We start from the raw sequence: 14,419 nt of genomic DNA on the forward strand, positions 1-14,419 counted from the left end.
GGTGCTCCCTGCTGTGGGACCCGAACGGGCAGTTGTGGGACTGATTTTGGCTACATATTTGTGAGCCATGCTCTTCTTTTTGGTTACTGCAGGCCTGAAAGAGATGTTTCGTAATCATCCAAAATAGCACAAAATAGTCTTTCCTGCACAGAAATACATTAGAATTGTTTCAGGTTGAGCAACAGAAATTAAAGTAGTGGTTGTAACAGGGCACTCCAGAGCGTAAGGCATAGATGATTTCAGAGAAGACGGGAATCGAGCCTTCTGACAGTCTGCTGTGAGTGGTCTCGTTCAAATTCAGCCTCTTGTCTCACGTGTCAGAAAACCTAAATTCAGTTCTCATTTCTCCAGGGACGGGGAAACTCAACACCGTCAATCTCCTCTTTCCTCTTCAGACAACAGCAGACACTTAAATGGAGACTGGTTAATTCCTTGTGCCTACATCTTAGAAAATGAAGTGACTTTGAATTACTGGGAAAGCAGAGAGTCCCGAAATCTCCCAGGCATCCTCTCCAGATCCTTGGCCTTGGGAAAGCCTGAGTCAGGTCATACCTCATCCCTTCTGGTCTTGGAGCCTCACATGGCGCACAGGAGACTCAAAAAGCACTTCGAGGTGGCTGGAGAGGGGGGATACTTCCCAGCAAATGGTCTCTAAACTGGTCCCCTCCCCATGCTACGGCATTTCCGTTGCTCATTAACAACACAGAGCCATAAACAATGGCATGTGCTTGTATCTAAATTCTCCAGGATTAAATAAAAAATCATTGATGAAGGCATTACTAGAGACTTTCAATTATGTCAATAGGCTTTGGATAAGGCCCTTACATTCTTAATAAACATTATATAGTTTTAAATGTTGTAGTCTTGTTCTTAAGTTTTTTATTTAATCAGCCATTATCGTTGGCTACTGTGTTAACAAGTTTTTGCTGGAGGAACTCATTTCACCTGTCCTGTCAACAGCAAAAACTGCCTTCTTCAGTAAGACAATGTATTTTCTATTTATGCATCAGAAACGAGTAATAACAGGTTTCAAGGCACTGTAACATTTAATAAAAGCATTTTATTACATTTAAATTTATTAAAATTTAAACATTAAATTCAACATGTTAATTACTATTTCCATGCATTGACACTGACAGTCGGAAATGGATCCACACAACTGCTCTGCTGAGATATGTTCACTGGTGTTATTTGCTCTTTGATTACTAATGTATTATTAGTGCTCTTCATTTGGGACTTGATTCATTAACAAAAAGACTTATATGGGCATTATGTAAATTTTTTGTATGTCTTTTACATAGCTACCAGGGCATGTATTATGAATCTAATTGAAAAAAAAAAAAAAAAAGAAAAGAAAATGTATTCAGTTCTGTCCTGACTTGCAGGCAAGCTCTAGCTAGATGTACAGTCGCTCTCAGAAATCAAATAAGCGCAGAGAGGAAAAACCTCTTTTCAATACATCACAGTCTGTGTTTCTGCAAATCCCTTTCCCCAGCCTGCTGTGTTTTGGCAGAAATAGCAAAATGGTGGCAATGAAATGTTCAGGCTCTGCCATATCTCATCCGCGTGTCCGCTGTATACATCGGTGCTTGCAGCTAATCGCCCCTTGTGGTTTTAATCAATGATTTCTCTTTAATGCTTTTGAAGTCGTGATTTGGTTTATTCTAATCCAGATGCTGTCAAGCCATATTCGTATTTCTCACGTTAAGTGAAACTCAGCTAAAATCAGAGAGGGCCCTTAATCTGTAAAAGCTCATCGTTATCGTTACGGCAGCAGTGTGGGGAGGGGGGGGGGGGGGGGAGTTATGCAGAGGCTAGTGGGGGGAGGCTTTGTCCAAAGACACCCTACACGAGGACACCGACAATTTCTGCCTTATATAAAGAGTTTCCCATCTTTCCTGGACCAAGAGGCATCCCCTCCATTTTCTGGCTTTAGATCAGAGTCTGGCAGACAATCTGCAGCAGGTACGTACTGTGCATGAATCCATCCCCCGGGAGAACCGGCAAACCCCGTGACAGCGATCTCCCGATAGATGTAGTCAAGGGCCACTGATGGGTGAGAGGGGAGAGGCCAAGGGTGAGACAGACAGACGATCTGTAGCACCTGTGAAGGAAAAGCAGGGAGCAGATAAGTAGGGCAGAAAAAAACTACGGCAGAGATCTTTGGAAAGTTCCCAATAGTAGAAAAGGCAGAAATGCATGATTTTTTTTTTCCTCCAGTTTTTCTAGGTGCGGCAGTGCCTTCGAGTCCTGACACTTACCTCTCCAGTCTACCGCAGACAGCAGGTTCTTCTGCGGGTGTAGCTTCAGGCTGGACCAGCCCCTTTGGCAGCGCCGCAGGATCCATCAGGCTCTGGCAGCAGGGAAGGTGCCTGCAAACCGTCACAGACGTGCTGCTGGGCACAGCACAGTGATGTCCTTAAGTGTGGGGATGCAGGGTGACGCTTTGGCCCCCGAGCCTTTCGCTGGAAGGGAGCAACACAGGCTGTCTCTGGAGGCACGCGTCGGCAGTTCCTCCCCCCCTTTTTTTCCCCCTACAAAGATATAGTCTTTTTCACTTTCTTCTCCTTCTCTCATCCCTTTTTCCTCCTGCAGGTGAGCACCCTGTGGCCAGATGCTCATCACGATGAGGCGAATTCTGCACCTTGTGGGATACTGTTACATCTCCAGAGGAAAGCAGGATGCTAAAAGCACACGTGGTTTCCTCCCTAAATTAAAAAGAGTGTGTAAAGCTATTAAGATTAGTGCACATCAATCCCTGTGTTTGAATCAAGAGATACTTTCGTTTGGCAGCTATTGGGGAAAAAAAAAAAACAACATAATTTCATTCAAAGTGCATTTAATAAGACAGAAGGAGACAGATTTCTTTGACAGTTTTACAGCTCTTATCAGATTACATTAAAATTAAATTAAAACAATCTAAAAGAAGTGTTAAGTACTAAAGGGAGAACACAAACAAAACACTCCTCTTTGTAGGCTTTCAGGGATGGGGTACTGATGTTAGTTATCAGGGATGTGAGTAATAAGATTATTCTTGAGTCAATTACGAGCCCATCAGTGTCAGTGCAGGGGATCACGTCGTAGGCCTGCGGCTACGGAGGGCAAGCGCACACCCTGCACCAAGGCAAGGAAGAGAAGGGCCAGCAGAACAAAATGGGAAGTATATTGGGGGGACCAATATATTTCCTTATATTTTGTTTAATAAAACATCAGAGCCTTTAACCCTGTCTGCTTTTCTTTCTTCTACTTTGGCTTTCCTTCTACTTTTTTCCTTCTCCTTCGTACTGCCCGCAGTGCTGGGACGGGTGAGGCCAGGGTAGGACCACCCCTGTTAGCGTTACGCCCCTTTACTCCCCACTCCCCATTACCCCAGCCCCTCCTGTTCTCTATTCTCTGCCGGGACCATTTTGCCACCATCTTCTCAGTTTGTCACCGTGACCCCTAATGCTTCCTTCCGGCTCCTCCCCAATTAGAGGGCCCTCTGCTGTGCCTTGCCCGTTTCCCCGGCTAAAAGGTTTGGAGCAAGAGATGCTGTGGGAGGTGGGCAGCCTCTCCAAGCAGGCACTTTGGCAGGGAGACGCTGAGCAGCCCACCTCCTCCTGAGCAGCAGCGCCTGTGCCACCGTGCAACCGAGCACCCCTGAGTCCCCTGCCCCTCACATGTGCTCCACTGTGGTCCACAATTAAAAAAAAAAAAAAAAAAAAAACACGACAAAACTACCAAGGTTGGAAAGGTCCACTAAAGAAATAAACTGTGCAGTCCTACCAATCTCACCTCCCGCCCTGAGCTGTCAGGTGGAGATCAACCCCTTTCAGCCGAAACCTGGAAATCTTAGTTTGGGAATAAGGTTTTCCAGTAGGTAAATATAATGTATGCTCATAGTTTTAGATAGCACCAGAAGCATTTGAAAGTTTTTATATTATTTTAGCAAGCACAAATATTTTCAAAAGCAGTTTAGTCTTCCAGAACCTAACCTGGTATGTCACTGGTACAGGCTTAAGAAAGCCAGATTCTTCGCATGTTTTGAAAAATAACAAATTTGTAGTATGCGAAAGTGTTTTCTTGTTCAATTGCCATAAAGCATTCGGCAGTTTTCTGCACGGACAATCAGCGGTGCATTCAAAATATGTGTCAGCCCGACAGAGCGCGGTTCATAGCTGACATTCTGAAATAACACGATTTTAGTTTCTCACCTCGGTGTCAAAGAGGAGACTATTTAGATGTAGATATTAGCAATGAGAGCTGTTATGAGGGACCTTCTGGGGGGGGGGGGGGGAAGCAGTTTAACTATGAAGCAACTATGAAAACCTTTTTATTTCCATTTTATCTGCCCCGTGACTGAGCAGGAACATCATGCTGATACAAAGACTCTGGAGAAGTCTTAGCACCACAAGTAACTAACTCTCAAGGAATGCAGGGGATCGTGTCCACAGCTGAGATGCCAAAGCGCCATTTTTCCCCCCTAAGTATTTTTAAAGGAAATGGCAAGCCGTGGTGGGCCTGGGTTGCAAAGTCAGGATCTGGGGAAAAAATGTCCAACTTCGGAAATTCAGGCAAGCTCAGACCCAGATTTCACCTGTCAGTTCTTGTGAAGATGTGAACTCGCACTGTGACGGAGGTCTCCATAACACGTCTTTGCTTTCAATAAACAGAAGAGCGAGAAAGAACAGAGCATCTTCAATTATGAGCGCGTTTTATATGAATTCAATAATAAAAGGCTCCCAAATCTGCAAATCCTTTGCCTATGTGTTTTCTTGAGTAGGTAAGCTCTCACATGAGCTAAAGCCTTCCATATCTTATTGAGCCATTTATTTATAGCGGATATGCAAAGGCTAAGCCAGGCAGCGGCTATGGTTATTCAAGTGACAGAAGCTAATTTGGGGACTGTTAAGTACCGCTGCATCAATTCAGCAAAGCTTTTTACTTTACATTTAAATTTGGTTTATCCGAGTTCGAGGCTGAAGGTGTTGAAAAACACGAGGAACGCTGTCGCATGATGCCGAAAGCCTGGAAGAGGAACCCGAAAGCTCGGAAGAGGAAGCCGAAAGCTCGTCCCGATGCTCTTGAGCCCCCCGAACCCCCCGGCGCTGGCACGTGGCTGGAGCCGTCTCCTCAACCGTGCTGCAACAACCTCGCAACTGCAGCTGATGCTTTCATGTGGCAGTTGTCGGACAGAAGTTCTAATGAAGGGTAATTATGATGATGATCTTGTACTAATTGTACACTGATTGCTGTTCTAATTATGCTTAAGCATTTCATAGCTATCCGCAATTTTGTCTATTGATGTGGCATTTCTTCTCCTTAAATTCAAATACTCTCGCGGTATTTGAACTTTCTTTATTGGGGCCCTGGAATTTAAGCACTAATTTGGCAATCTCTTTTGAAAGGGATCCGAGTTTTTATCTGAAAATGAAAAAAAAATAAAAACGTTTTTCTTTTCTACTTTGTTTAGCGGCTGGGCATTTAGGTGCAGGGTTTTTCAGGGCCGGTCCAGCGCTCACGCAAGGTGGTGTGGCTTTTTTCCACTGAACGATGGATTTTGGTGAGAGGACGTCAACGAGCTCTGCCGGCTAGACAAGGCGGCAATTCAGAGGAGGAGGAATCGGGAGTTTTATTGATTTTTGTACAAATGGGGAGAAGCCATTTGCATTTTCTGGTTAGTTTCTTTCCCTGAAAGACATGGTGTACAATAAACTTGGCAAAACAGAATATGGGGGCGAGGGGGGGCTCGTTACCGTAACTGTTCAGCAGCTCACAATTTGGGGGGGAATTAACTACCTTGCAAAGCCCCTATTTCCCGGCTTTTCCAGAGAAATGGAGATTACTGCCTCACCCCTGGTCACCCAACAGGCTGAGGCCCCGTTCTCCTCAGCACCAGCCTCTGGACTTCACCGGGCATCACACCCATTTTAACTGCTGTAGCGAGGCCTAAATTAAACAGATTTTATAATATTACGTGAAGAGGTGAGGTAACGGCTCAGGAATAACGGCTTTAAATCTGAACAGCCCCCCAAAACTCCTGCTGCGGATTTGCAGCGCGAGGGTGGGGAGCCCTCTCACAGCCCTGAGCTGTGCGCCCACCATCTCCCGCACTCCCAACGCTCTCGTTAGCCCCTCTGACGTGTTGTTTTAAGCCCTCTAAGGCTTAAAAATGCCTTAAAGGCTTAAAAATGCCGTGATGGCTTGTCGCCGGGACGGAGGAAAAAGGCCCCGCCCCCCCGCGCGCGCCCCGCCCCGTCTCCGTCCCCATGGCAACGCGGGGGGCGGGGACTTCCGGGGCGGGGCCGTCGCGGTGCACGGCGGGAGCCGTCGCTCTGGCCACCGGCGTAAACAGGGCGGCATGAGCGGGCCCGGCCCGGCGGTTCCCGGTCCCCTCCGGCCTGGCCGCGCCTGCTGTCAGGGTCTCGGCGACCTCCTGGAGAGCCTCCGCCACAGGTGAGGAAACCGCACGCCCCTTCGCCGGGGTCCGCTTCCCCGCGAGCGGCAGCGTCGGGCCCGACCCGCCCGCCGGGCCCCTGAGGGCCTCCGGCGGGCCTCGGCTCCCCTCACACCGGCCGGGCCGGGAGGGGAGGGGAGAGGAGGTGAGGGGCGGGCGGCCCCCGCGGGCTCTCCCGTCAGCCCCAGTGCGCCCGGGGGTGCCCGCGGCCCGCAGGTCACTCTCCCTCGGGGGGGCGCCGCGCTCCCGTGTGCCCCTGGGGGGCGGCTGCCGGGTCTCTGCCCGCAGGGGGATGAGGGCGGCGGGGGAGGCGGACTCCCGCCTTCCAGGGAGTGCGATACTGCTGCGGTGCGGGAAAAATTTCAATGGGGTTCATGGGGTGCTTTTGGGATGTTATTGTTTGGGGACTTTCTCCGGGGAGGGGGGAATAGTGCAGGGTCCCTGGCAGTGTCTCAGGGCACTTCTGTCGCCTCCTTCTGCTTTGTCATCTTCTTTCGGATAGTTACGCACTGTGTGTGTGTGCGCCCTTAAAGCTAGCTTATCGGTAACACCGGATTTTGATGTTCTTGCTCATTGTGCTCTATGATTGCTGTATGATTTCTGTATGAGCATATTGGGTGGCTTCCAAAAGTGCTGTAGACATGTTAGTGCTTGTCTAAGAAGTTCTCCTGAAGCACTTCTGGCAATAGTTACAAAGTGACTTGTTACTTTAAGCAAATAGTATAGATATTGGTATTTCAGAGCTGGCTAGTTGATGAACGGACATTTACAGATGTTTCTCCTACAGACATCTTTTTAATCTTTTGTTAAGTTATTTTAGGTGTTTCAATTTATGGGTGCTTCAGGGGCATCTGACTTCAGGAAAAAAGCAAGCGTATGTGGTGATGCAAGCTTTCTGAAGGGACTTTGGCCTGAGGGATCTCAATCCCTGGTCAGTTCCTCTGAAGCTGTGCGCAATTAGCGATGCTCTTGGCCTGTTACTGCAATAACTACAGTAATTGGTGTCAATTAGCGCTCATTTTTTCTGGCCAGAGGAAGTCTCTCGAGATCACTTGTGGTATACTGTTATGAAGTTGCTCTTTAAGCAGTACCTGTTTTCTGTCTAATACAGAAGACTTTGATTTGCTGGGTCTCATGCTAGCATCTCGAACATACAGATTTAGCAGAAATAACGACACCATGGCCATGAGAATCTAAACTTGCATGTAGATAGTGCTTTTACAAAAATGCTGTGTGTATCTTCACTAATATCCTGTTCTGGTCTGGAAGGCCACTTGCAAACAAAACAGGAATAATTTGTTGTTTAAAAGACTGGATAAGAATATACACAGTATATTTTTATTGTATAGAAAATATTAAAGATGTGGGCCCTAGATAGGGAAGACACTTGATCTAAACTGTGGCATTAGAAAATGAAGGGAGAGGGAAGATTAAAACCCGAGTGTTCTAGACTGCATGCTGCTTTAATCTGTATTGTTGTGTGCAGATATCCCTTGTGTTCGGAGTACGCATCTTGTGCCTCCCAAGAGCCTGGTCTGTGTGAAGCTTGGTCCCCTCTTTTGTAGCTTCTCTGTTGTCTGAGCCTATGGCTGAGATCACGCTGCATGAATGGACTTTCCTTCTTCAGCTCCTCTGAAACCTCTGGGAACATAATACATTTCAGACATCAGCTCCTCTAATTTGGTTGCACCAAAAGGTTCAGGAGTTATTTGGGGAAGAGGAATTACAGGCAGGCAGACAGCATGATTGCATAACCTTTGCTCCTTTTGGAGGCTCAGTTTAACAGGTCTTGTGATAATAAATAGATCTTTTCTGCCTGGCACACTTCTGTTGTATGTACTTTAAAATATAAAGTAAAAGATGTATTTGTACTCGGTGGTGTTGACAAACAAGGAGTAATTTTTATGCCAGAATGCAAGTTGTGTGCTTCTGTTGCCTATGGGAATTGTGCTGCAGAGGCAGTCGCCTCTTCAGAATTTCTTGAAGTAATACCTTCTATCTAAACAATTTTTTAAAGTAGAAAATTTAAAAACTTTTGTTAAATCCCTGGAGCATTTAAGCTTTTTAAGTCCCACTTAGGAATTCTGCACTGATCTAATTTCAAGTTGTCTGTTCTAAGACCTGAAGTACCCGACAGCTGTTTCTTTCCTGACTGCAGCCCTGCTTTCGGTTCACAGTTGTGCTTAAGCAAACAATGAGCCACTATTAATAAGCTGTATATGCAAGAGCTTGAATACGGTGGAGAAAGCTGCTGCTTGGTCATGGTCATGTCCCCCATCTGATTCTTGGTGAACTAGAAGGGAGTTCTCATAAATATTTCTTTTTCACCTGTTCTTGTAAATCTGTTTTGTTTGTTTTTTTTTTTTTTCCTTTAAATACTTGAATTCCGAAGTGCTTGAGAAATTAGCCACCAGATATTAAGCTTCTGAGACTTGTGCAAAACCCCCTATAACCGTACCTTAAATTACATGTTAGACTTTATTGGCCATATTTTATTTCCTAATGCTGGTACTTTGTCTAATCCAAATATAAACATTGCTGCATGTGTAGGTCTCTACGCAGGTCAGTGGTATCTGTGTTGTGTGCAAAATTATAAAGAATTAGGTTTGAGATGTCTAAGGTAATTAGTGAAATGGGGCAAAGAGTTTACCTTCTGTGTTTTATACAGACCTGACCACTTTGTAGTTACTCAGCCCTTAATCATCTTCAGGTACTGGTGAGAAAGGCAGTGTTTGAGCAGTATGGGCGATGAAGTAAATAAATTATAGTTAAGTGCTCTACTTAACACTGTGACTAACTTTGCAATTAGCTTTGCTTTTCAGACAGTGAGGCCAGATGCTTCACGCTAAGGGTGATTTACAGTACACGTGTAGGAGTACTGAGATGTCCTGAACAGAGAATGTAAACCAGGTAGGATTGTTAGTTTCAGAAATATCTGCTGGTATCACTTGCGTGTAGATGGTGGTGCTAAACAGGCCCCCTCTAAGTGCCCCCCAGGGGACCAGCCCAGTTGGCTAAGGCTTGAGCAGGCTCTGGCCAGGCTCCAGGTTAGTAAGGTGGATGCAGCTCAGTGCTCAACAGTTGATTTAATGTCAGATTGGTGCCGAGAAACAACTGTAGAAATAACATTTCTTACTTTTATGGGAAGATTGCATTGTGCCCAAGTGTTGCACAATTTTCTATGTACTTATCTCAACAGGGTATCATGACAGCAGTACTGTTACTCCTACATTATGGATGCGGAACTGAAGCACAAAGAGACTAAGGCCTGGTATCTCAAAAATATTGAGACATCTTAGTCCTGCTGGCTTAAATGGGAGGTGAGGGATCAAATATCACTACAGATCGATGCCTGGTGAAATGCCAGAGATTAGAGAGAGCTTGTGGCTGACCAGGGAATTCAATTCTGCTCTCAAATCTGAAACTAACACTTTCTCTGTAGACTGAAGATTCATGGTGGTTTGAAAAAGAGCCACCTGGATCTTTAAAAAGTTCTGAAGTGTGCTATTTTTTTGCCCATTTAAGGAAAAAGCTGATATCTGACTGTTTGCACCACTTGAACCTAATGCAAAACTGTGTAAACAAATGAAAGTTGCAGGCTGAGCACTTTGTGGTTTGTTTTTTTTCTTTTTTTCATGTAAAAAAGGAGATGGTGGTTCAATGGAACAGCCAGAGTGATCCCTGTACTGCTTCAAGCTTCACTTCTGTCACTGACGTAAAGATGCTGGCTAGAACCTTGCCAGAACCTGAGATGGCAGCAAATCTACGAGTAAAGTCTTGATTGCCTCTAATTCAGTGCTCGGACAGAGCTGCGTTGCAAGACACCGCAAGCTGTGCAGTAACCAGTTTAGGCATCCATAACGATGATACTCAAATGCTGAGAGGCTCTTCTCTTACCTGATGTTTTTTATACCGCTTTGTCTTGCCTTGAGAACACCATACTTATATATTCATGTGCTGTCTAAATAGCTGTAGCACAGACTAATGAATGGGATACTGAAAAACCACACTGGTAGAAAGGAAATGATCTTTCAGGAGCAAAGGAATGTGATGTGCTACCTGTGGTATCTGTGAGAAATAGGGTTGGAGCCAATGGCTGTTCACGTCCATCGACTTTTACATCCATCAGGGTATCAGCGTTCTTCATTGAGTCATGAAAATTACTTCTAGAAGTGTAAAAACAAGATCTTGAAATCTGCTTTTGCTTAGCTGTCCGTCATGTAAAAGGAAATTGAAAGGATGAGATCCCAGATGAAGCGTGGCTTTTAAATTGCATACATGACATGAAAACCTAATCTTGTTTCAGACAGTGGCAGGATCAGATGGATAAAATGGATGCCTTGATCTCTCAGACTAAGAAGCAGAAAGGTGGTTGTGTTTTTTTTTTCCTTGCTTTCCTCTGTGCGGGGCAACTGGGAGGAGGCAAATGTATGTGGCTATGACATGGACATGTTTGTAGGGGAGTGCACAAACCTGTAGATAGGCATGCCTAGCCATACGGGCGCATGCCTTCTCATGTATCTGCCCATATCACTCGCATGTGTACAGCCTTCCTGCCTAATAAGAATTTGATATTATGTTTTAATAAGCAACTTGGGGTACTTGCTTTGATTGTTGCAGGGTTTGTAATGTGAATCTACTGGAAGCCTCTGTCTTACCAATTGATGATTTTAATTTTTTTTCTCATGGGATGGTTGCTTATCTTCAGATGCAATTTAAAATTATTAAATTAGATCAGCTTTTACTCTTTTCTCCTCCTGAAAATAGATTATCTTTTAACTAGATTGCAGGTGAGGTGTGGAGTTTGTTCTTAAGCAGTCTGATTATCCCCATGGGCCTATACTCTTGCTTTGCTTTTGGCAGATACAGATGGCCTCACAGCATTTTTACACCCGCAGATATTTTTGATGGTTACTTATATCTGTTACCCTTTAGTAAGTTATGGCAGGTAGTGGTAGCATATCTAGATGCTAGCATACCTCTAGATATACCTGGCTTTAATGCATAAGTGTGAAATATCTACTTGATTTTAAGTTCAAATCGTTAAATAAAATACCTGGATAGCACATTGGGTCTGTAAGCCAGGAGAGAGTTTGGATTTTTTTGAAATCTGTTTTAATGTGTTGATACATTCCTATGAGAGGTTCTGGGGTGCTGTCCATTTGAACGAGTTCAGCGAAGTATTTCCTGCATTGGAAGCCGTCTGCTCTGGGACTTGGAGTGGGGAAGAAAGGGAGAGATGAATTCATGAACTGCCAGTCTCGGGGTTTAGAGCCCTTCCTGGGGCTGCTGGAGGAGGGACTTGAAACACCACTTAAGGTGGGCAGAAGTCTTTGGCTATTTTGGTGGGCCTTGTGTGGATTTATACATGTTCAGGCATCTTTTGCCTTTAAAACAACTTACTCTTCTTCCAGTGAGGAACAAAGAGAGAAGTAAAAGCTTTGAGGTTTGGTGTTTTTGTTGGTTGTTTTGGTTTTTGTTGTTGTTTTTTTTTTTTTTTTTTTTTGTGATAAGCTTGGCTGGCAGATCAATCTCTAAGACTGCCAATCTAGTAAAAATGTTCTCTCTGCTCTGAAAAGGTTATGCTCTGTGAAATGCTTTGTTTCTTGCATTTTAAGAATTTAAATTGTGACTTAGTTTTATCTTACTATATGTTGTTTGTTTTCTTCCAGTGAAGCCAAAAGGCTGGAACTAGAAAGAAAACTGATGGAATACAGAAAGTCTGATGCATACCAGTAAGCCTACTTAAAAGCTGCTTATAGGTTATTTTATTTTAGTTATAAAGACTTGGGTATCATGGAATGCTTTTAGAATGTTATCTTGAAATTTCTGTATAACAATACACATATTCATACTTTAAGTATAATGTAAAATTCATATCTCTAAGTTATTGCTGAAGTTATTTCATCAATAACTTAAACTACCTTATTCTATTAATACTGAAATTTTATTATAGCAGTTAGTAATAGCAGTAGTTAGTAATAACTAACATGCAAGTTGGTTTTATGCAACTTTCACGAAATAGTTCGTGCTAGAAAGTCCTAGGGTCTTAGAAAGTCTGAAAGGTTTAGGAAGTCCTAAAGGATATTCCTCGTCCTGCTCCTTGTGTTGTTTCTGCGTTATCTATTTAATATAAATTGCATATACATTCTGTACAAAACAATAACCCAACAACAAAAGAGGGCTGAAAAGTGTCTTATCCAGCGTTCTTTGCCCCAAATATGTTTTATAAAGCTCAGAGGTGACTCTTTTATCTTGGCTCAAGGGACTGAGGGCTAGGTGCAATAATGGCCAATCCCTTAGGAACTCCTCCTCTGAAAGAGAGCCTTTAGACTACAAAATGAGGATGTAAATTTAAGAAAAAAGAATGCCTGAGCAGGTGGGGAAACATCACATGTACTTTGTTTTGTGGTTTTATTTGATTTACTTTACTCCAACAGGTTTTGAATTGAAGTTTCTCTGAAAATATTGGCAGCTCCTGATGGCCCCTGGTTCACATTTTCCCTTTGTTGGCACTAATGCTTGTGTGGCTGCCCTGTATTCAGCCTGACCTATTTTCTTATCTGATGGGAATCTGGGTTTTGGGTGGGTGAGAACTGGTTTAGATGGATTTTCAGCTGGATTACTCCTGGCCTAATTTGCCATGTGGCCACATAGCAGATAGCATTGGCACAAAAAAGAAAGGCTTGGGGTGAGATGCCCCTTTTGGTGGCAGCATGGATTTAGGTTGGCTTAAAACAACTGTGAAACTGCAGCCTTAATGTCACAATTTGTATGACTTTCAGAGCACGTTCTTCTAAATACAATTTTCATTTTGATTTAATGTGATGTGACTAAAATATAATCCATTTAAAACAAAAGTACAAGAGTGTTTTAATATACTTATCCTTTTGAACACCAAACACCCTGTTTCAATCTGAAGTTATATAGGAGACATCCTGTCAGTTGTATAATGTAGCTTTGGACAGTTGTGCAGAAGAACGTGTCTATTCCTTTTTGCAGGGCTGGGGAGGCAGCTTCCACATAAGTGTTAGCATGTATGTGTCTGAAGAAAAGTGATTGTAATAGATGCATTTGTTTTATTTTCACGCTCTTTAAGTACAGTTTCTTTTTCCTCTGTAGAACGAAACTAAAATACATGAAGCTGAAAAAATACTTGAAAGAAATAGATGAACGACAAAAAGGAGCTCTTCTGCGAAACCAGACCTTTTTAAAGGAATTCGACCAATTTGAAGCTCATATGAAGACTTCGAGTTCAGAGATGATTCAGAAGATGGAAGTAACTTTCTATAAGACCTAATACGTTAGTGTTTGCTGTTATTACGGGGTTGCTAAATTGGTGTTGTCGAGTATTATGCACATCAGGACTTCAGCTGTTAGGGAAACCTCATCATATGTTTTGGAGTGCTTAAAGGGGTAATGTTTGGGAATTTGAAATGAACCCAAACTCTGGTAATATATGATCTAATAGACCCTGCTGTAGCTGCAGAGGTAGTCTGCATTTGGTCTACAGTAAAGTACCCTGTGCTTCTGAGTCTCTTGGAAGTGAGGGAGAACCGAGATCAAAAAAATGTGGAAATGGTCATGTGCCTGGAGTGTTAGTGATAAGGTAATAAACCAGCAGTATCTAGGTTGGGACAAAACCAAGACATGAGTTGTAATAGTTTCATAAGGACTTTGTTATAAAACTGCATTTTAGTAAGGGTTTTACTACTTAAAAATACCCAAATACATTTCATGGAAGTCGTTTCCAGACATATTTTTAATTTTGCTGGTGGGACACTCTAAATAGCCATAGTGGTTTTTGCCCCTGCTTATTGCTCTGTCTTTATCAGCAGAGGAAGTGTAAGAGTAAATAAATTGTTACAACAAATTACTGTGCGAGAGCTCTGTGGACTAAGGCTGAGCTAAAATGAGGTCACACTTATTGCTAGTTGACTGTTTAGTAATAGAGCTACTTGAACAGTGGTCATAGGAAAAAAA

General features: G+C 43.6%; 1 protein-coding gene across 1 annotated transcript in view; it reads left to right on the top strand.

Moving 5' to 3' along the window:
- The first annotated feature begins 6,333 nt into the window (after nucleotides 1–6,333).
- The window catches only part of KIZ (kizuna centrosomal protein), a 52,466-nt gene continuing 44,380 nt past the window's right edge, over nucleotides 6,334–14,419 (top strand). The window contains exons 1-3 of the mRNA XM_082480359.1: nucleotides 6,334–6,435; nucleotides 12,109–12,171; nucleotides 13,559–13,715. Coding sequence (XP_082336485.1) covers nucleotides 6,341–6,435; nucleotides 12,109–12,171; nucleotides 13,559–13,715 — 315 coding nt within the window. The 5' untranslated portion in view covers nucleotides 6,334–6,340. The remainder of the gene's footprint in view (nucleotides 6,436–12,108; nucleotides 12,172–13,558; nucleotides 13,716–14,419) is intronic.

Source organism: Vanellus vanellus (genome assembly GCF_965231255.1).
Source record: "Vanellus vanellus genome assembly, chromosome: 3".
NCBI classification, from domain to species: domain Eukaryota; kingdom Metazoa; phylum Chordata; class Aves; order Charadriiformes; family Charadriidae; genus Vanellus; species Vanellus vanellus.